This window comes from Lissotriton helveticus, chromosome 9 (genome assembly GCF_964261635.1).
Source record: "Lissotriton helveticus chromosome 9, aLisHel1.1, whole genome shotgun sequence".
Taxonomy (NCBI): domain Eukaryota; kingdom Metazoa; phylum Chordata; class Amphibia; order Caudata; family Salamandridae; genus Lissotriton; species Lissotriton helveticus.
In genome coordinates, this window is record NC_136070.1 from 1,253,593,816 (window position 1) to 1,253,616,633 (window position 22,818).

At 46.3% G+C, this 22,818-nt stretch overlaps 1 protein-coding gene across 1 annotated transcript in view; it reads left to right on the forward strand.

Moving 5' to 3' along the window:
- The window catches only part of LOC144783414 (E3 ubiquitin-protein ligase rnf213-alpha-like), a 2,376,820-nt gene that overhangs the window by 271,123 nt on the left and 2,082,879 nt on the right, over positions 1-22,818 (forward strand). Inside the window, exon 5 of the mRNA XM_078662402.1 lies at positions 11,575-11,687. Within this exon, the coding sequence (XP_078518528.1) occupies positions 11,575-11,687 (113 nt within the window). The remainder of the gene's footprint in view (positions 1-11,574; positions 11,688-22,818) is intronic.

Genomic DNA, 22,818 nt, shown 5'->3' on the forward strand with positions numbered 1-22,818 from the left:
GGCTGTCAAGTTATGTGGACGGCCTGAGGTGAAAAATGGTCAACTAGTTTCTGCAAATAAAGGACTCTTGTGTCTTTGCATTCATCAGGACCAACAATGAAATTAAAACTACTGCACCAAGTGAATTTAATAAAGTGAAGGAAAGCACCGGGAAAACAAAAAAGTGAACATTGTCACCTGAAAGCTCCGGGTGCCCTTACAGTCTTGGTTAATCCCTGTGGGAGGAAAAAGGTAGGGTATAACTATCGTTTAATATCTGGGCTGGTAAAAAAGTCCACAACTGTGGATCTAACATTACATTATCGTCAAATTGAGGAAAGAAGGGCATTTAAAGCACATATGGCCCGGTATAGAAACATTCAGTAAGAAAATTCATCATCAGAACGTTTCCCAGTCCTTACCTCAATCTGTAAGGTAGACTGGCCTCACCCCACCTGGCAGCGGCTCAGGGGGAAGATGAAGCACCGCTCTAAAAAGACATGTGAAACACATATCAACACACAGTATGCACAGAACATGAACGAAACACTTCGAGATCTCAATAGCTAGAAACAAGATGGAAGGAGTATCCTAACGAAAAAATCGTTACCAACAATAGCGGGGCCGGGGTTCTATATGAGAGCAAGTGTTCTCCATTACAAAAGATGTAACGAAGTGGAGAAAAGAAAAGGAGGGAAAATCCCTCTTACCTCTCCGTCGGTACTTCGGGGCCGGCGTCCTGGCCGTCTGGAGAGGTAACAAGCAACCATGGTTCGCCTGTTTAAAAGCCGTGCTACCATTGGTAGCGTGGTCACGTGGGGCCCTTCACTGTCTCCCTCGATTGGCTGGGAGTGGACGAGGCCCACGATTTGATTGGCTGTGCTAACTAAGAGCCAAATCAAGTCGTTGGTCGATCTGTGACATGAAGTCATGGTAACGGAGACACACGGCACAGAGCGTATGTAAACAAAACTGAGCGAACTTTCAGAGGGGTCATGAATGGGAAACATGGTTAAGGAAAAGAAAACAAAAACACCGCATTTATTCTGGTATTACCGCTGAGTGTAATAACCTACTGAGAGTTAATAATGTCAAGCGGGAGGCAGCGGTGAACATGTATAGATGGCTTAAAGCTATAAGCGAACACTGTACCACCGTGACACTTGATCAAAAAATGCACAACATTGCAGAAAAGCTGAAGCAATTCATTCAAGTAGTTACAAATTTTGACTTGTCACAAATGTGTCCTAATGAGTGCAATGTCCTAGGTTTATAGAACACATAGGATAACGGGAAAGCACTTGGAAATAGGCGGAGGGACCAGGAAATACGGCCCTGCAGTATTTAAGGTGGACAAATGCAGTGGCGTCAGTATGGACAGATTCAATTAAGTGACGTCACTAGACCCCGTTAGTTAAATTCCTTAAAGGATGGAAAGTGAGTACCAGGGACTCAAACAGAAAATCACACTTCAGGGAAAGGCACTAGATACACCCTATCAAAACTGTATAATCAATGCCCAGTATATAAGTAGACGGATGATGTAGTGCCCTGGGATCCAGCTCAGTAGATTGGCCGTGGTTCACAGAACGGACCAAGGAATATCATCGTTTAATCCGTCTTTATGAGTCCCCAATTTCAGTACCCATCTTTGTTCTTTCGTCAGCAGGTATTTAGTCACATCTGCTGTGTGTTTGGGGATAAAGGGTTGCTCCAGAACAGTCCATTTGAATTCCGAGGCTAGATGTTTCGCCTCCAAAAAGTGGGCAGTTAACTTAGTGGCTTGTCTGGCACATCTGATGGTACTCTTGTGCTCAGATATCCGTATGCGGACCTTGCGTGTTGTCATACCCACATACTTATAGCCACAGGGGCAGGTGATAAGATAAACCACGTGGTCACTATTGCAATTGGTGAATTTAATTTGCTTCCATGGTCTGGCAGTGCCAATGTCGATTTCCAATGATTTCGTTGTCTGTGCACAGACCTGGCAATTACCACAGGGATGATGCCCCTGGACAGGAGGGAGGTTCCATAGTGCTCCTATCGCCCTTGGTGGATCTTCACGTGGCCTAGTATGTACTAGTCTGTCCTTCAGATTAGGACCCCTCTTGAATGAAACCAAGGGGCGTGGAAGTGTTAAGCGTCCAGAGTTCAGTATTGGCCAATGTTTTTTAACAACACCTTGTATAGTGTTGGAGAGGCTACCATAGGTGTGAACAAAAGTTAGGCGATCCAGGTCCGGCTTGGAAGGCCTGGGTTCTAACAGTGCTTCGCGGTTATTGTTCATCGCCCTTTTCATGGACCTTTTCACAAGTTTGGGTGGATATTTTCGTGCCACCAGTTGCATGCTCAGCTCATTTGAATGTTTTTTAAAAGCTGTTTTCGTGGAGCAGTTCCTTTGAACCCGTAAAAACTGGCTGAAGGGTAAACTGTCTTTTAATGCTTTAGGGTGGTTGCTGTCAAAAAGCAGTTTGGGCACCCGGAGCTTTCAGGTGACAATGTTCACTTTTTTGTTTTCCCGGTGCTTTCCTTCACTTTATTAAATTCACTTGGTGCAGTAGTTTTAATTTCATTGTTGGTCCTGATGAATGCAAAGACACAAGAGTCCTTTATTTGCAGAAACTAGTTGACCATTTTTCACCTCAGGCCGTCCACATAACTTGACAGCCTTGGGTCATATCGATTTTTAACGTTGGTATGTCAGGCACACACCGAATAAACTTTTGTTAAGTGCCTTTTTTCAAACCAATTTTAATGCACTCCTAGTTTGGTTTCTTCACCCTTTCACCCTTTTTCTACACTGCACACCCCAGTCCCATGTCTTTGTCCACTCATTAACATCGAGTGGCATACCTCACTGTCATTGCCACTATCCACTTAGGAACCCCCTTACCACCGGGTTGACCTTTGTGTGTGGCACCGATTTTCTCAGACGGGTGGTACGGATAAAATCCCAAATGATGAAGGGCGGATCCGTATGGTGACTGATGGGTATTTCTCGCATCTTGCTGAGAACTTCTGTGGCATATCACTGTGGGTGCATGGTTGTGGTTGACCTGTTGTTATTTTTGGGCATTTTATTTTGAGACCCTCTGTTACTTCTGTTGTTTATAGGTTCTTGGGGATTGTACTCAGAGCTTGGTCTTTAAACTCCCCTAAGGTCCCCCCCTACCGTAGTGTTTCTTGATACCCTTTCAACAGACCAGCTGGTGTATGAGCCGGACTGGCGAGAGGAACTGGGGCAAACCAGTGTTTTGGATACCTCACCAGACCTTGGCTTGTTGTCTCCTCGTAGCGGGGCTACGGAGGAGGGAGCATCATATGCAGTGGTGTAGCGTGGGGGGCCGAGGCTCTCCACCTCGAGTTACATCCCGCTACATCCCGCCCAGAGCCACAGGCCGGTGCAAGCTGTTCAGCCCCAGCGCAGCCGGGGATGTGGGAACCACTGCCGTGGTTCTGGGGCCGAGTGGGTGGGCCAGTCCACCACAGCCGCCTCTGCAGCAGCCTCCAAACCCTCCTAGGCCGACCTTTCAGGGCCACCAAACGCCAGGGGGCGGCAGGATCTGCCATCACCTTCCCCACTGGTGCACCATCACGTCAGACAGGTGGGTTTTGCAAATTGTCCGAAGGGGCTACTCCCTCCCCTTCGAGACTACGTCTCCATCCATGCTGATGGATCACGAATTGCGTCTTCACTTGGAGGTGGTGCAAGGTCTCTTTCAGCAGTGGGGAGAGCCTTGGTTAAATCTATTTGCCACCGAAGAGAACAAGCAATGTCAGCAATTCTGCGCGTTGGAATTTCCAAGGCGGCACTCGCTAGGCGACAATTTACGTCGCGATTGGAGTTGAGGGCTTCTATATGCCTTTCTGCCTATACCACTTCTGCCCAGAGTGCTGAAGAAGATCAAGTGCGACCGGGCCCAAGTCATTCTTGTGGCTCCGGAATGGGTACGAAGTGTCTGGTATCCCGAGCTGCTCAACATGGCCATTGATCCTCCGATCAGGCTGCCTCATCAGGAGGATCTTCTGTCGCAGCAGCAGGGGATGGTTCTCCACCCGAACCTGTCCAGCCCTGTTGGACTTGGCCCTTCTGGCAGGTTCACCCCTAAACGTTTTGCTTTTTGAATGTGATCTGGTGGTAGTGATCTTTGGTTTCTGCGCACTTTCACTGTGTCCCAGTGGAAAGTGAGTGCGCACTCTGAGTGCGTGGAGTAAGGTTGGCCTGCCCTCCCATAGGAATGCATGGAGAATGTCTGTGTCCCTGGTAGTTCCTGATGCGTGAGGTGTGCAGGCTTGAGTCTGGTATGTGCAGACTCGTGTGATTGAATGCTGCACAATGATGTATGCGGCGTGTATGTGTCTAGTGTGGAAGTGCCGCTTCTAGACATGGGTGTGCGTGTGCAGTGAGTGTGCTGACACGTGATTGGCTGGAGCTGGCTGGTGAGCCTGGCTCCAGGAGTCTGGATGGGTCTACCCCGGTGGTGAATGGAGAGATTAGCATGCTGATGTGAGGGAGGGGTGCACCTGGGTCCTGAATAGGGCTGGGCTTTCCCCACACAATGCTGGCTCTGCCCCCTGTGGTGCGTCTAATGACCCTAGCCCTGCCAGTGAATAGAGTGAGGGGCTGAGCATATCAAGAGTGCTCATAAACCTGCTGCGACTGGTTTTTCCCCTCACCCTGAAGCCAGACAAAGGATTTATTAGTATAAAAAGGGGCTGTGTCCCCTTACAAATGTCTGTTCCTGATCTTGACTGGAGGGGGGGCCTGCTGCTGCTGCTGGGCGCCAGGAGAGACCACCACTAGGACCACCTTCCTGCCTGGAGGGACCACTGAGCTAGCCTCTGGGCCCAGCCTTGCCCCCCCCCATCTTGCTGCATTCCTTGGAGGACCTTGTGGCTAGACTTTTTGCTTCTCTGGCGCCTGGGAGCGCTTCATTTTTGCCCTAGCGTCTGGGAGCGCTTTATCTTCCCCTGTGGCGCTTGGGAGCGCTGTGGTCGCCCCTCTAGCACTGGGAGCGCTTTGTTTTTGTCTAGGCACCTGGGAGCGCTTTGTTTACTGGGGCCGGTGCCCACCCGGCCTCTTTGGTGTGCTGTGGTTGAGTGGGCGGCGCGGGGGCCCACCCCGCTCATTGCCGCATCTGTTTGCCGCTCCCTGGACGGGAGCTCACCCCGTGTAAACGCGAGGAATCGCCGCCGCCGCCCGGCCGGAAGTCAGGCAGGCCGGGGGTGGGACAAAGGGACAGCCGGGAGCCTACCCCGCACTGGGACGTGGTGGCGGAGGTGAAGGACTGCCGGTGCTAGCGGGGCTCCCGTGAGGTGAGGAGAGCCCCGCACAGAAGGAAGGGACCGCCGCCTGCGGAGACTCCGAGGAAGAACAGCGCGCTGCGCTGTCCGAGGCCGCCCAAGACCCTGCCCGAGCCGGTGAGTGAGGGCGGGGGCAGGAGACCGGGCCGGTGAGGCTCACGAGGGCCGGGGGCACTCCTTCAGAGAGCCAGAGAGGCTCCGGCAAGGCCGCATTTTGTTTCGAGCCCACGAGGGCTCCCTTGGGGGCATTTTTGGAATTCCGAGTCCCACGGGGGGAGGGGACTCCACCAACGGGGGCATTCCTTTAGAGTCCAGGAGGGACTCCAACAAGCCCTGAGAGGCTCAAGCCGCACCTTTGTTTGTTTAGAGCCCAGAGAGGCTCTTGAGGGCCACATTCATTTCTACGAGCCCAGAGAGGCTCAGGGGGGCACCCTTTTTCCGTGGTAGAGCGGCCCCGGAAGGCAGCGGGCCGCTCCCACCCTGCCCCTCATTTGCCAAGAGGCCACAAGAGGCTCCTGGGGGCCCAGTCATTTGTTCAGAGCCTGCGAGGCTCCCACGTGGCCCCCTCATTGTCACACAGCTGCCCAGCACTTAGTGGGCAGCTGCTACGTTTAGGCCCCCCTGACTTTGGGACACAGGGCGTCCTAGCCCCTGCGAGGCCAGTTGTCCTAGGGACAGTCACCGGTGGTGACTGATGTGATTTCTGCGCAATTCTTCTTACACCTCTGAATGTGTTGTTTATGCATCATGTGTTCTCCTGTGCTGCACCTCTGAATGTGTTTTGATGCGTCATGTGCCTTGTTCTTACACCGCTGAATGTATGTTTATGCATCATGTGTTTTCCTTCCCTACACCTCTGAATGTTGTGATGCATCATGTGTAATGTTCCTATGCCTATACCCCTAAATGTATGTTGATACTTAGGTGGTTGTTTTCTCCTAGTACAGGTGTTGCTAGTGAGGTTCTGGTTCCCTGCGTAATATTCTCCTAAGGTGGTTAGGGTTGCGTAGGTGGTACTTACCCTTTGCCAGTGATTACTGGTTGTGTGCTCTATTTTCTATTGCGTGCTAGAGTGATTATTATTCTATGATCTACGACGTGCTATTTCTAACAGTATCTCTAGTTCTAAAAGTGCTGATTCCTGACAGTGGTCCAGGTGGCCCTGTCCTGTACATATCCCCTGTAAATTCTGCCCGTGCTTGTTGGCACATTGTAAAGTGTGTGTTTTTATCTAATGTGTTTGGTGTAATACAAAGGCTATTTTTATACATAACTTTGTGTGGAGTTTCCTTTGTGGTGGGCCTTGGGTGTTGTTTCTGGGTGCGCGCGCAAACACTTAACTCACATTGCCTCTGAGTTTAGCCTTACTGCTCGTGTCACGTTACCAAGGGGGTGAGCAGGGGTTATCTTGGCGTGTAACTCCCTTGCCTTGACATGGGAATGGTGGTCTCTGACTGACTTTGGCGCAAGCCCTGGCCAGCCAGGGATCCCTTTTCTAACAAGCCTCCACCTCCTTGTGTGGAGATTGAGCGGCGGCAGTTGACATCATTCAACTTGCCTCCCAAAGTCTGTGATGTAATCTTGACAGCCAGGCGTCCCTCCACTACAAAGGTATACGCCTGTCGATGGAACACATTTGTGGCATGGTGCACAGCAAAGGCTGTGGAACCCCTTTCAGCCCCTCGTTCTGAGGTTCTCTTGTTCCTCCTTTCTTTAGCCAAGCAGGGCTCCGCTCCGGGCACTATCAAGGAATATCTTTCGATCATTTCTGCTTTTCTTAGGTTTCCTGATAGCCTTCTCTCTTCAAGTCCCCGGTTGTAAATCGTTTCTTGAAAGGTATTACTCATCTCTTTCCTCCTATCCCCTTCATAATGCCTCAGTGGGCCTTGAATCTTGTCTTCACCTATTTGATCTGCGCTCGCTTTGAGCCATGCCACAACTGTCCTCTCAGACTCTTAACTCTGAAAACGGCATTCCTGGTAACCTTCACATCTGCCAGAAGAGTGAGTGAGCTCCAGGCTCTTTCATCCAAGCCTCCTTTTATGTAAGTTGTCCTCAGAACACCTCCATCCTTCCTTCATAAGGTGGTCACCTCCTTCCATATTGGCCAAACCACCACTTTGCCCACCTTCTTTCCGCCTCTGCATCCTTCGAAAGAGGAAGAGAGGCTCCACTGTCTGGATCCAAAACGTGCACTTTCCTTCTATCTAGATCACATCAAACAGTTCCGGGTGGATGACTAACTCTTTGTTGGCTACGTGGGAGCCAACAAAGGTCGGGCCATACACAAGTGGGCCATCTCCAGATAGGTCGTTTTGTGTATTAAAGTCTGCTATTCTCTAGCACAAAAGGAGCCTCCAGTGAGGCTACGTGCCCATTCCACTAGGGCGATGGCAGCCACTACTGCGTTGGGACGAGGAGTCCCTCTGAATGACATCTGGCAGGCAGCTACGTGGGCATCTCTTCTCCATGGACAGCCAAGTCCGGAGAGACGGCTTCTTTGGCAGTTCTGTTCTCCAGGACTTTCTGGTGTGGACTTAGTTCTCAGACCCACCTCCAGGGTTGGTATTGCTGGGGTATCTATTCCAAGGTGCGGAATCTATAACTAACTGTTTCTGTCAGATGAACAAGTTACTTACATACGGTAGCGATATATCTGTAAGAAATATAGGTTAGTTATAGATTCATTACCGTCTCACCTATCCTCCCTGTTCTGCGAACTGATTACTAGGGTTAAGGACATCCTTTCAGGGCCCTAGTTTTGTGCACCAGTGGTCAGTGTCTTGCATGGCTCTGCGTTTCTGGTGCGGAAAGGCGTGTACAGGACTGACATTATCGCGCAAGGGCAGTGTCTAAGTAGCTATGGTAACATCATCCAGGCGACCACGACGCCAACGATGGACGCGGAGCCAACCGTCACCACCTTTTGACGCGCAGAGGTACTGCTGTGAAAAACTTTGCGGATCCAGATTGACGCATGGGGGTTATTCTAAGCTAAAGAATCTATAACTAACCTATCTTTCTTACAGATATATCATTACCGAAGGTCAGTAACTTGTTCTTCTTCGCCAGTACAGATTTGTGCAGGAGCTCTAGCAATAAATTCATAAGTCCTGATTCTCAAACTGCTCTTTGTACCCCAAAATTCTATTCACAAACTTTGTGCCGAATTTTACGACTCCGCCTTCTCTATATTTAAATGTGCGGACTTCTCTGCCCATTGCGGAGACCTCAGCAAATGTAAGTATAGGGAGTGCAGAGTCATAAAACTCTCCACATAGTTTGTAAATACTGAAAAATGATATACTTGGAAGTCGCCCCGTATAGCAGCCCAAAAACTCACCAAGGGCTAGTATGATGGAGGAATTGCGCTGCCCAATATTCGGGCATATTACTGGCCAGCCCAACTGGTTGTCATAAACAAATGGGACCCACCGTGCGCAAGGTGGCCCGTTGTGCCAGATGGATGAGTGGTTGATGGGAGCTGGGGGCTACAATGAAGCACTTTATACCAACCCCAAAAAACATAAGATCACGGGGCCTATGGCCCAAATGGTTGCCATTTAGCATAACGTCACTGAACATCTAGGTTGATGGAAAAATGTGACAGTCGCCACACCCTCTTGGTGGGCAGATCGCTTGGGAAAGCTGGGCAGCTACCAAGGCTTCAATAAAGGGGATACCATTGGCATCTCAAGGGTAAACGATTTGTGGGCAATGGGGAAAATAATCCAATTTACGGAACTACAGAAAGAATATGAACTCTCTGAGAAAGAACTTTTCAGATATTCTCAAATACGACATGCCTTCAGAGGGGTAGTCTCGAGAGGGGTGGACATACTGGAGGCATCACCACTAGAGGATAGACTCATATACAAGCATGTGTAATGCAAGGCCATTTCCCTGAACGACTAAAAAAAATAAAAAAATCATCAACAACTCACCTGACCCGCTCCATACTCTACGTGAAACCTGGCGGGCACGGACATATGGCTCTAAGAGGAGGAAGACTGGAGGAAGGCACTCGCGTTGCCCCGTGAAGTGGCAATATCATCACAATTGTGTCTCATCCAGTTAAAAACACTACATAAAGCATACATTACATGCACCACACTGGTCAAAATGGGCAAGACTGATGAGGCTGGGTGCAAAAGGCTATTTGGAAATACGGGCACTTTCTTCCATATACTTTGGGAATGTCCCTTAATTCAGGCATACTGGGAAACTATAGTCAAGTGTATGACAGATGCATATGGTGGGGTCATTCCATTATCCCCGAAACGGTGCCTATTGAATATATGGGAAGCAACTGATATGAATCAGACTGAACAGCTCTGGACTACAATGGGCCTCATGATTGCAAAACGTAATATTGCCCAGAGGTGGGCAGCAGCAGAGTCACCAACCTTGACGGAATGAGAGCGGGATATGGACTGGTGCAAGGTCGCTGAAGTCGAGGTCTGTCATGTCCTCAGAAGTGGGACAAGGTATGGGGCAGGTGGAACTCATTCAAAGGTAATATTTGTACCTCTCACCACGCTAGGAGTATTAATATAATTTTGAAGTTTAATGACTGGAGGCAAGATGGCGGCTGGTCACATTTGCCGAGTGAACACCTGTAACCTGACCTCCGTGATTCCCCCCGAAGTGAGACGGATCGGCATGTGAAAAAACGGATAGAAACACGAGCGAATTGCATATTGTCATTGGAATGTTATGAGATCTACTTATCTTGAAACACCGTTCTATAGCAGGCTGCTTGCGACTGTATCAGCTTTGTGGCTGTCGTGGAGTCTTCTGGTGGGTGCCGGAGCAGCGAGATCAGACTGCCAGCCGAGCCGGGATGCCACCGAAGAGTGCAAGAGGTGGAAATATAAGCGGCGCAGGAGGGAATGCGGTACACAGCAAGACCCTAGAAAGCGACCAGAACAAACAACGACGTGGAGCGGTTGAAAATGATTGCAGCAGCAGCCCGGCTTGCAATGCCGATAGCCGTAAGAGAGTGACTTGGATTTAAGGTTGGACTAGATCTTGAGGCTGGAAATATGCTGGAGATAGACACAGAGGGCCCATTTTACTAACTGTCGGATCACATTAGCTCATCTGGAGATGAGTCCTTACAGATATCTGAGGATACTCTTAACTTAACAAGTGGGCGTTTGAGTGAAACCAGCAGCATATGTCAGGAGGAGGATACCCTGGGGAAATATAACAAAGTGTCCAGTACGGGGACGATACACAAGAAACCTGCTTCACAGGTATCAGAGCGGGCCGATAGACAGGCAGCGCCAGGCCAAACCCCTAAGGGAAAGTTGGGCAATGGTCATAATAATGGGCCTGTAGTGGGTAGACAAGATCAACAGATCGCAATAGAACATTCAGGGGATATTTCACTAATATGAGACAATGATGGCACACAGAGAAGAAAGTTGGGCGGAAAGCCAAAAAACTCAAGGTGCGTGCAGGAAATTGCAGAATTTGATTCGGCGGATGGCTAAATCCTGTTCAGAAAACGCGTAAAAGGAGAACTGAAGCAGAGAATCGAATCTCTTCCCTAGAGGATGAGATGGTAGCACAGAAGACAACCACTGAGGCGCTGTCAACACATAGGGATGATCTATCCTGGAAGATTGAGCATATGGAAAATCGCCTACGGCGGAATAATTAAAGATTTCTTGGTATACCCGAAGGGATTGAAGGGTCAGACTCCCGGAAATTTGTTGAGGAGTATTAATATCAATGGTGCAAGCGGTAGATTGGGGAACTCCCGACGAGGATGTGTGAGAGGGTTTTAATATATGAGTGCATAAGAAGTCTTAGTGGCTATAATCAATCGTCATGTCTAGTGAGACTGGTCAATGTAATGCTGATGCAATGCTTTGTTGATATGTTCAATAAACAGATCATACCAAAAAAAATGTTTATGCTGGTGGAAATTAGATTTATTTCCAATAAATGTGTTGTTTAAAAAAAAAGATATACTCATATTAAGTCTAAGTATACCTTTGAGAATCAGGTCGATGTATTTCAGTGGAGTAAGAGGTATACATTTTCCTGCTTTTTGGTGGTTCGACACTTCTTTGTCTTTGCAATTTGTTTTGCTTTGTGTGGAATGCTGCAAACTACATTCTGCCATGTCAAAACAAAAAATGGGATGTAAAAAGAGAACCACCATCACAATAGGTAGAGCAGACCAACCTGCTTTCAAAACAATTTTGCATGCTACAGTCAGAGCCGTTAGCAAATAACACTTTAAAACAGTACATCTGTTTCTTTCATTATATTCAGGTTTTGCATAGCAGATGAAAAAAGAAAAAACTGCAAAGGAGCCCTTTATGTAGTGATTCTAACTAAATTACCCCGGATTCTGGGTGGCTGCAACTATCTGGCATTCAGTGGAGGTAAGTCTGAATCTTCTGTTTAGGTACAATGTAAATGGCATAGCATGTAAAATTATACCAACATATCCTGCACCAGGGTGACTCTCAGGTGCAGCATAAAACCATAGATAATTAATGAATTTGTGAATCTTGAGGAACCTGATTTACATCAATTGATTAATTAGACTTCTGTTTATGCAGCTCCAACACCTGTTCTCTGGGTCCAGTGAAAGTCTGACAACTAGGCAAAACTTGTGACACTATGGTCTTTAACCCTGTAACCACAGAATCAGGGTACTACAGGGAGGTCACTGAATTGTCAAGTACCTCATTTTATGTTTAGCGATGGAGGTCTGGAAAATATCATGTCATCAATTATTCAAAGGAGTATATAGAGAGAATGAGCTTTAGATAAGCCCCATCACCATTGGTGGTCAAGTGTTTTTCACGCTTTGACATTGCATGATTGGGCTATCTGTTAATGATTATATTATTCTGTGTTTATTCCCATTAGGTTTTGTTGATAAGGTTTCAAGTATCCCTTTTGTTAGATTGCAGAGACCAAGTCTGCATTCAGTATATTCACGCTGCTGACAAGACATTTAAATGCAGATTTTTGAGTTTTTGTTATAGAGGATGCCTTAACCGGTTACAAATACACAATGCTATTCACTAATCACCATTACACACTGATTTGTTTTCATGACGACATGCTATACTTAGGCTTTCTTAAAGATGCAACAAAAATACTGGATTTCTTTGTCAAAAGTGTTTACTATGTATGTGTAGGAGGCTGGCTTTGTATATGGTGCACACTTATTTTAAGTGATGCACTTTGCACTAATCCACGCAACACTTATGGTGATTTTAGTGGTCTTAGGTAACCATAGAAAGCCCTCAAAGTGTTAGGCTGTTGAGAGCAGGCTCATCTTGAAGGAGTGTTAAGGGGCTTGTTTTACCAGGTTAATAATGTAGTGTAGGTTAAACGAAAATGAACAACAAAGTATAGATATAAAAATATTTCTATTTATTACACAACACTCACTATCACATTGCTATATCTCACATTGGTCCACACAGCTGTCAATACAAATACACAACAATTCTTCAGTTGCAATACAGTAAGTAGCACAAAATACAGTGGTCTCCAGGGGAAGACCAAACCATATACTAAAAAACAGGCTTGCAACCTCTAACAGTCAGGACTTTGACCAGAAGACACAAGGAACCACCCAAAGTAAGTACTCAGGAACCCTACAGAGGCGGTGTGCTGAGCGTCATGCCCAATAGAAGTCAACGGGTAAGTCGCGTTTGCAGTTTTTAAGAAGGACCCTTTTCCCAGTGGACCCTGAAGAAACCCTGTGGAAGACAGAAGATTGGAGAGTCACCCCACTTGTGAATACCCTAGAAAGCAGGAGACCTCCACCAGGGAAGCCAAGTGCATAGGTGGGATGTGACATTGGAAACCACCATAAGACCACAATGGGGGACTTCGAAGTAGATGCCGCTGGAGAAGACTGGGCAAGAGTCCGATAGAATCCCTGTGTAGATTCTTGAAGAGGAGAACCTGTAAGCAAAGGGGACAGAGCCCATGCCACCCGGACGTGACCAGAAGGCATGGAAGAGTAATACCCACCCATGTTGAATGGTTCCCGAGTGATGACGGTGACCTTGTTATGGCAGCTGTGTGGACCATGCATCATTGAAGAAGCCCAGAAGCTGTCCTCGAGCTGTGCCACATTGGATGTCAATGACCAGGGGGCTTGGTGTCCGGGAGGAGCACCAACAAACCTTGATAGCCGCAACTGGTGTGGAGAACAAACAAGGGGCAACCTTGGGACGAGCAAGGTCCAGGGGACTCACAAGATAGTCAGAGGAGGCCCAAGCAAACAGGGGAGCCCATTTAAGCAGAAGAAGACAATCATAAGGACCTACAGGCCTAAGGCACAGCAGTTTCAAGAGGACCTCGAGCAGCTCACCAAGATGGGAGGCCCACGCGCAGAGGATGTGGTGAGAATGCTGTACATGGCGGGAAGAGATGCTGGAGGCTGTTGCCCGAAGATCTCTCGAATGCAGAGCCAACAAGCCTTGGCAGCGGCAAGTCAACTTTTTGCACAGAGATTCGATCCATTTTGACGAGGGATACTGGCCTCATAATTGCAGAGAGGACAGGTCAAGCCTCGAGATAGAGAGTAACAGAACCACCATCTGCATTGCTGAGCCTTTCGAAGTCAGTGGGACATCAGGAGCAGCAGACCAGTCATCTTTATTGCAGTGCCTGCCGAAGCAGGGGAGTGACTCCTTCACTCCAAGGGAGATTACTTTGGTGTCCTATTAGCCCACAGGTCTTGTGAGGACCCTGGAAGAAGCACAGGCACAGATGACGTAGAAGACTTGCAGAACAGCGCGACCAGGAGCAGCAGGAGTCTTCCTTGATGCAGTCCCTGTGAGTTTCCTTGTTTTCACTTCCACCACACGGTGCCACTTCTACTTAACACCAATTATCCAGCAGTGCAACCCTAATTCAGGTGTCCCTCTATTGACACATCCTGAAGAGACCCGATAACCACGAAGGGTTGAAACGCCGTCGACAGTTTAAAAGACACTGACCACGCAAAATAGTTGTCCTTACTTCCAACTATTATATACTTATCAGAGATATTGCATTTTTGGGCGTCTCTTTTCAAAGTGAATCTTATACAAGCAGAAACCGTTTTTTATGTTATTTATCTTTCAACATAGAAGTATAGGTTCTCTTTAAATATTCACTTGGGACACATTTTCACTTGCTACATTATGTATATATATATATGTTTTGTATACTTTGTATTGTTAATCCCCACCTTCTAAGTGTGTATAAAATATGGAAATACTTTAACAACTTACCTAATGTGTATGCAGCTCCTTTATTTGATATCCACCTCTAAAAACACCCACATTGCACATAAATAACTTATTATATGTGTTCCATATCTATCCACGGGAGCCATTGTTACTTTGGTATAATCCTCCCTCAGGATGGGCTGGGTCCAGGAAGGGGAATCTTCAAAGGCCTGCTGCCTTTGTTAACTGACCCTGCCTTTTGCTATCCCCAGCAACTGGCTCCCACTGGTTCGGGGCGGGAGAATCAGTGGGAAAACCAAGTGAGGAAGAGAGGTGTACCCACCTTTGCCAATCCCACCTCTCAGGTGTGGGCGCGAGGTGAAGCACACATCTCAGTCTCCTCCAATTTAAAGATTAGGGGACTCACCCAATTAGAGAGAGGCCCGTGCCCACCTGCCACTCGAGGGTGGCATAATTGGGGTGTACTCACCCCAAAGAAGGGACCCATTGGTCCCAACCTGCACACCCCTGTGACGCCCCTAAATCTTGTATTTTGGGATGACCCCAAATCTTGCTTTCTCAGATTGGAGGAAGAAAGAAGGACCGAAGAAGCTGTGCTGACCCGGGAAGAAGACACCAACTGCTTTGGCCCCAGCCCTACCGGCCTGTCCAGACTCTGACCTGCTCATAGCAAAACCACAGGTGGCCAGCATCAATCCAGAGCCTGGAGGACTTGCCCTGCCTTCATCTGAAAGACTCTCATCTCCCGTGAGCACCGGAGTTGCTCAAGCGAAGACTCAACCTCAGAATCCGGATCCATGTGGCTCCGCGGTTCTACACCACTCTGCATCCGATGCCCATGGCCTGAGCTTGAGTGGCCCAACACCAGGAGGAGGTCTTCCCAGGGATCCTGACCTGGGATCCAGAGATTCCTGACTTACCTCAAGCATCAGACCGACACGTACAGCTTCAACCTGAGGGATCCCTCCTACCGCGACCAGAGCTGGTAAGGAAATCCGACACCTCAAGACATCTCTGCATCTGACACCCCACGGCCTTGGGTGGCCCAACTGATGGTGTCCAGGCATCCTCCAAGAATCCAATTGACCTCTCCTGATGGTGGTCGCTCTCAGGAAGCCTCCTTAACCAAGCCTGCAGCCCCTCTTCGAATATGGAGATCACCATTGGAATCCACATGGCTTCCGATGTCTCGTTGTCACTCTACATCCAGCAGCCCATGTGCTGATTGTTGGCGCTTGCAGTGTTGATCTCAAACCCAGGAACTTTGCTCCCACATCCGAATGGTCTGCTCGCAAGCCGCCTCCGTCCGAAGGCCCCCCTAACCCCATTGGCTAGCATTGGGCCACTGCACTCTGCACCTGGCTGCCCTAGTGCCGCTTGTGGTGGGATTTGAGTGCCTAATTGAACTTTGGGGAATCTTTGTTCTAAACCCCAAAAGCTATCCTTGCAGGTCGTTTACCTACCTGTGAACCGTTAAGCTTCTTATCTCCCTTAGGAACCCATGTTATGGTTTTTCCTCCCAAAAATGTTCTGGGTCGACTTGTTTTGTATGAGAGAAAAGCAACTTTGCTTTACACCAAACCCTGTCTTACTTACCTCTGTTTTGTAACAGTCAAAGTGTGATATGAAGGCATATCACCCCAAGTAGTTGAAGTAACAAAAAAGTAATCAAAAATAATTTACTTTCTTTTTTCTTCCTTTGCAACCCTCTTCACGTAACATTCAGATATGTCTTTGGGTTCCAGAGTGTTCTATGCGGAGCCATCAGCCATCCTGTAGTCCTTCCACCGACTAAGGCTATCCCAGTTCATTTCTTAGACTGGGTTGCCTTGTGAGAGAAGGCCAGCTCCAAATGATGAAAAATCACATCTTGTGAATGATGGGTTCTGGCAGAAGAGGCTCTCTTCCTAGGAGGCTGTTGTCTTAGCGTTGCACATATACTGACCCTTGCCTTTCTCACTTCTTGACTTTTGTCCTAGACCCGAGGTGTTTTGTAATAGTTATATATTTCTAGGGGAAATACACCTTGCAGGTCTCTAAAATTTCCCTGAGACCTTCCTGAATTCTTTTTGTTGTATAACATTCCTAAACACCTTTAAGGTATAAATATACCTGCATTTACCCTGGCAAACCACGGCTTGGCTATACAGCTCGAAACGGCTGGCCACGGCAAGTTAGGAAGGAGTTCGAGTTCCCGATTGACGCACTGATCAGACGCTGTCATCCTCTTCGCAGAGAATCCAGCTCCAGTGTTTCTGGCTCCCTTCGCGGGGTGTTAGAGATCGAGACCTGGAAAGAGATTCCAACCTCTCTCATTCTAAGGTATGGAGCAGACTAGAAACTAGAGGGACTCTTGGCAATACTAATACTAACTATAGCTAAACTAGACTAAAGAAAAACAGCACCTACTTCATACCTCGTACTACACGTAGGTTAGGTACACTGGGGTAGAACTAGCTAGAAGCACCAGACGAGTATTCACATTTTAGCCTGTTATTTATGTATGTATTTTATGAATATATGTCATAGTACAAACCATGCTATTGCAGTATTATTTTATCTTACTGCTAACGCTGTACATATTCTATTTTGAATTCTGTCTTAAGATTGTAGCAGTTCATATCTCTTGCATGAGAAATAAGACTGTTCAATAAACCTTTTTATTGAAACGTCTGTCTAACTATTTCTCTAACTCTGCAGAAAGGAAGCATGCACCATTGACTGAGTGAAACTGTTATCTATTGTTTCCACGATTTTAAGAACTGTTCCGATTCTAAGCGAAACAAAGGTGTCATGTTTATGCGGTTGTCGGAAACGAATCCCTTCTTGTTCATTCAAGAAGTTTCTAGTGACCTCTGAGTTAGCTGGCACAAACAAGTAATTAAGTTTAATGTACTGAATAGAGGCATACTGACCTCAGTCCTATGCCACATCTATAGGGTATACTATTCCAATGCACAGAGCCTATATGGAAAATATGAACTACACTACATGGCACCCAACGGTTTGGTAAGGCACTAATTTAACGCTAGACACTGAAGTAACTCAGTCGTGCTTTTCTCAGAGACCCCTACTCGTAAAACTCCATAAGACGTCTGGAGTGGGTGGAGATAATATCCGCCATAGCTGAGTAGGATGAAAATCCTATGTATCAGCTGTTTGGTTTGTTCAACGCTGAAGGATACTGTGTTCCAAAATATTGTGCACCTTATCTTTGTTTCCTTGATACTTGCTCTGCATTTTTTCATTTTTAAAACTGTCCGTTAATGGGTATGCTAACACTGGATCCGGTGGACTGTAGCCGACCAAGTCGCAGCCGCTTTTATTCTTACAGGTTTTAATGAAACCGATGATGATGCTATAGTCATCGCTCCAGATTTAAGGAAAGCCATCACTCTTAGAAAACATGGCCTAACACCAAGAGGTGGTAGAGCAGTTTTTGTGATAGAGGCACATGACTCTTACCAGACAGAGGTATTCTCCTCATGGATAGTATTCCCTGAATCATATCTAGCAACACAAATGTTTCACTTCTACAAGGATGATGATCCACCCGAGGAATATAATCCTTTCGAAGATGTTGAAATTCCTCTCACATACCAGGAGCATGAGCTCTGGTTTAAAGGCGCCCTAAAACACTTAAATCACATTACTAGGCTCTGTCCACTAGGTAGACCAGGAGCAACATGGCCGATTTTAGCCGGTTACACAACTCATCCTGACATTGAAGAAATGTCAAATGATGAATTACTTGCTCAACTCAAAGAGTTAATCAAAATTTACAGACAATTGGTCCAATATGTCATGCAGACTTTCACAGTCCAACCGCCATTAGTTATTTCAACACAAACCTCTCACCACAGGAATACACTAAAAATCACTCCACAGCCTTTACACGCAGTCATGGGTAAATTGCCTGCAAAATGTGAACAAATTCTATTCTGGATAGCTCAAAAATTCCTCAAATTGAAGCAGTATTTCCTGATACTAGCCCTTATGAGAAACACAGAATCTTAAGGTCTGCTTGCCAATTGGGATCACACCACATCTGGAAGACTGCACTTCTTGGGGCACAGTCTTTGCTGCTATCTACACTAAAACACATGGTGTTCCGTCTATGGCGGTAATACCTGATGTCCTGAAACAAAGTCAAAATGAATACAGAGCAGAGCCTGTTCTGAATTTAGGTATGAAATTACTGAAAAACTTCGACCAGGTCTCAACCATAATATTATCTAATAATAAAGGAGAGGCAGCATCAGTGGCGATCCGCCAGCGCTTAAGGGAATTTGATGTAACAAAACAACAAGAAGTACTATCCAGAAAAATTGAAAAATCCAATGAAGGATTAGGCAGAAACAGTTTGGGTGGGAAACCAGTTAAATCACAACTGTCTGAAGGTCCTGAGAAGGACTCTACTAAACACATTCCTGCATCTTCTAAAAAGTAGTGGGAAAATACCAAACAACATTCAAAAGAGAAACGTCTGAACTTCGAGGTAGGTTTTCTCAAAAGGAGCCCTCTAAAAGGAGGTATAACCTCAGGAATAGGTATAATATGAGAAAACCTGATAGGTATCAAGATACTGATACATGTTCCTCACGTACCTTTCAGATATCGTCACAGACATCCGAAAGAAGAGGACGGTCAGAAAACAAAGAAGAACGCGTGAAGTCCAAAGACGATCAACACGTTCAGAAAAACCTCAATTCACCAAGAAGAAGGTAGTAGGTCTGAAGATCAGACATGCCGAAAATTCTGAGAAGACAACTCAAGAACGGAGAATGGTCTCAGACAATATTGGACAGTGCAGCAGAAGTAACAATAGCTTGACAGAACCTGCAGGGACTTCTGAAGACAGTGGACTTGAATGAAGACATTTAAGTTGAGACTGTAGACACAAGGGTTAGTTCTCCACATAGGCTATATGAAATAACACTCTGGATGGAGGGAGACATATCAAGACAAGTGAAAGCACTCTTTTGGGAGCATCTTTAAAAGGGTTATGATATACTTCTAGCAGAACAGGACTGGCCACCAGAATTTGTCATGGAGTGCCCACAGGGTGAAAACATCATTATGCCAGCCTTCTCCAACCAAGTTCCAGTACATTTAAAATATACTTATGCCAGGAAATGGACGGTTGCCCAAGCCCCAGCCCTATACAAAAATCATGTAGGGTGCGATGAGGACTCGCCTCACCACAAGATCCAGTTAAAAGTCAACCAACTGCACAAAGGCAGTACTCAATTAAGCAAGAAGCTAAAAAACAGGCCAGGAAGATATTAGGTCAACATGAATACCAGGGGGTGATTGAAACATGTACCTCATCAATGAACAATCCTTTGTTTCCTGTTTCCAAACCAGACAATACATATCGTCTAGTTTTGGATTACAGACACCTGAACTCTTGTTCTAAAACATTTGCAGTACAAAATGCACACAGTACAGCATTATTGAATAACATTGTGCGCAAAAAATATAAAACCACATTAGACATTTCAAATGGTTCCTTTTGTCAAAACATTGCATCTGAAAGTAGATATTTGACCGCTTTCTCAATTATGGGGACCCAGCGTCACTTCTGTCGACTCCAACAAGGGTTCAAGAACAGCCCGGGGTTATTCTCAGCAAGAGTAAAAGAGTTACTACAAATGTAGGATGACGAGGCATTGTCATATGTCGATGATAGCTATCTGACAGATGATGACCTAGACAGGCACTTGAACAGGGTGAACACCATTATACTTGGATTCGCCTCTGAGGGTTACAAATTCAATTTCAAGAAAACAGAATTTCCCATCTCAATGTCCTTTTCCTAAGATAAGAACTTTCAAGTGAAGGCAAAAGCCTGGCAGCCAACTTTTTAGAAAAATGTGCGCTGCTCCAACCTCCAAAAACACTGAAAAACGTAGTCTATTCTAGGTTTCCTGAATTGTGGTAGAACTTACATTCTAAATTACGCAGAAAGGGTTAAACCGCTCTACGAATTAATCAAACCTGATTTCAAAATCACAAATTGGACACAAGAACACACAGAAATTTTGTGTTCACTTCAAGCTGACATGTTAGCAACAAAACACTTACAAACACGCGGAAACTTACACAACTTAGTGATCCGAATCCTTCCGGGTCAATGCGTATTGACCTACTTAACTTTTAATGAAGGTGAAAAAGTACCAATTGCATACAAATCACATTTGTATACGCAGGCGGAAATGCGATTTACATCGACAGAAATAATTTGGACAGCAGTTCAAACCGCTGTAGCAAAAGAAAGAGCCCTAGCACAGGGGAAACGCATTATGGTTGTGACTCCAGTACCAGCCTTAGAGGCAGTTACAGAAGCAAGCATTCCGAATGCAAAAGCTTTACATCCAAGATGGATACAATGGGTTAATTCCCTTGCTGCAACTGATGTTGAATATGTTTTTGATCCTTATTTGAAAACACAAGCATACCTGCAATATGAACACAAATGTCCTCTGCCTACTGAGATTCTCCCACTTGATCAGTACGAATTTATAATTTATACTGACGGATCAGCACAACCCGTTGCGGATAGCAAAGAGGCTTATAGTGCAGCGTGCACGATCGCTAAAGGTCGTATGCGCGATGGTAAATTCCGACCAATGGTCACAAAAATGCAATCTCTAGTAGATTGTACAGCTCAGCGAGCTGAACTACAAGCATTCAAAATGGCACTTGAAAATACAGATCGCGAATTCCCCACACTCATAGTGTGCGATTCTTTTTACTGTGTTCAATCTTACAATTAATATTTACAGAATTGGCTTCAAAATGGTATCAAAGATGCAAAAAGTGGCACAATCAAGCACAAAACGCTTTGGGAACAAGTAGTTCAGTGGCGAAATGGACTACAAACATTCACGTGATACACACGCTGAGTCTTCAACATGATGGCGTTCACGTTGAAGGGAATTCATTGGCTGATGAAGCTGCGAAGGGGGCTGTGAAAATGGCTTCCGTAGCTGTGATCACTCTTTCAAAAACAAGAATAGAAAGTGAAATATTACTGGCTGTCAATGCTTCAAGCAAAGGCAGCGGTGCAAATACTCGTATATAACTGATGTGAACAATGTTCCGTTTGCTCGAATCTCAGGAGTGGGGGATAGGGTAATTCCAAACATGGAACATAGATTAGGACTAATCCTAGCAGCACATGAAGGGTTAGCCTCTGCCCAAACAGGTGTTTCCGCCACGGTATCGTTATTAAAACAGAGATACTGGTGGCCCGGCATTAGGAAACAGACAAGAAACTATGTTTTGGAATGTGAAATATGCCAGAAAATGAAGGTCTCTACTGTGAAACGTCCTGCGCAAACACCCCTGTTAAGTTCAGATAAAGCAGTAGCTTGTGTTTACCTGGACCTCTGCGGTCCCTTACAAAGGGATGGTTACTACAAATTTATCATGGTCGCAGTGGACTTGTGTTCAAGGTTCCTATGGATGTGGCTTCAGCACTCGGCTGACGCTCGAACAGTTATAAAAGATTTGAGAGTCTTTATCGGCACATACGCAATAGACACACTACAATCTGACCAGAACCCTGCATTTAGCTCTTGAGCTTACAAAGAAGCCATGGCCAGTTTGGGCGTTAAATTGCGGTATTCTTCCCCATTCCATTCAGAGTGAAATTCTGTTGTGGAAAGAAAAAACCAGGACATAAAGCAGTCTATACCAGCTAGGGTATTAGGTTCGGGTGATGTGTGGGTCAAACATCTTTATGGGGTCCAACGCACATTAAATAATTTGCCAAGAAGTTCTCTAGGGGGTGTCACTCCATATGAGGTCCTATTCGGGACTAGAATGTTGGTACCGGACCTTGATTGTCATGGAACAGTGGTGGAAAATAAGCAATTTGATATCAAAGATCGTTTGGCTGTTATACAGGACTTAAATGAGCTAAGATTGAAACAAAGCAACGTGTTCCTGAAGCCATCCATCACTGGGGAAAAAACAGCCGTCCCAGCAGGGCCTGTCTGGATCCCAAAGCTTGGGGATCTAGTCAGAGAAAAGATCACAGACAAGAAGGAATTTGGGCCTTCTTACAGACAACCAGTACCTGTCCTATCAATCCACGGATCAAGAACAGTACTTTTGCCGCCCCTTGCTGAAAAAAAGAAGAAAAGATTTGTGTCCATCGACCTGATCAAACCACACCATGTGTCAATACTAAGCAGTAGGCCAAGTGGATTCCGGCCAAGTAGCAGACGCACTCCTCTAGCTACTATCCAAGAGGTTCAAACTGAGAGACTCATCATCTTTGAAGATACTACAGTGAGAA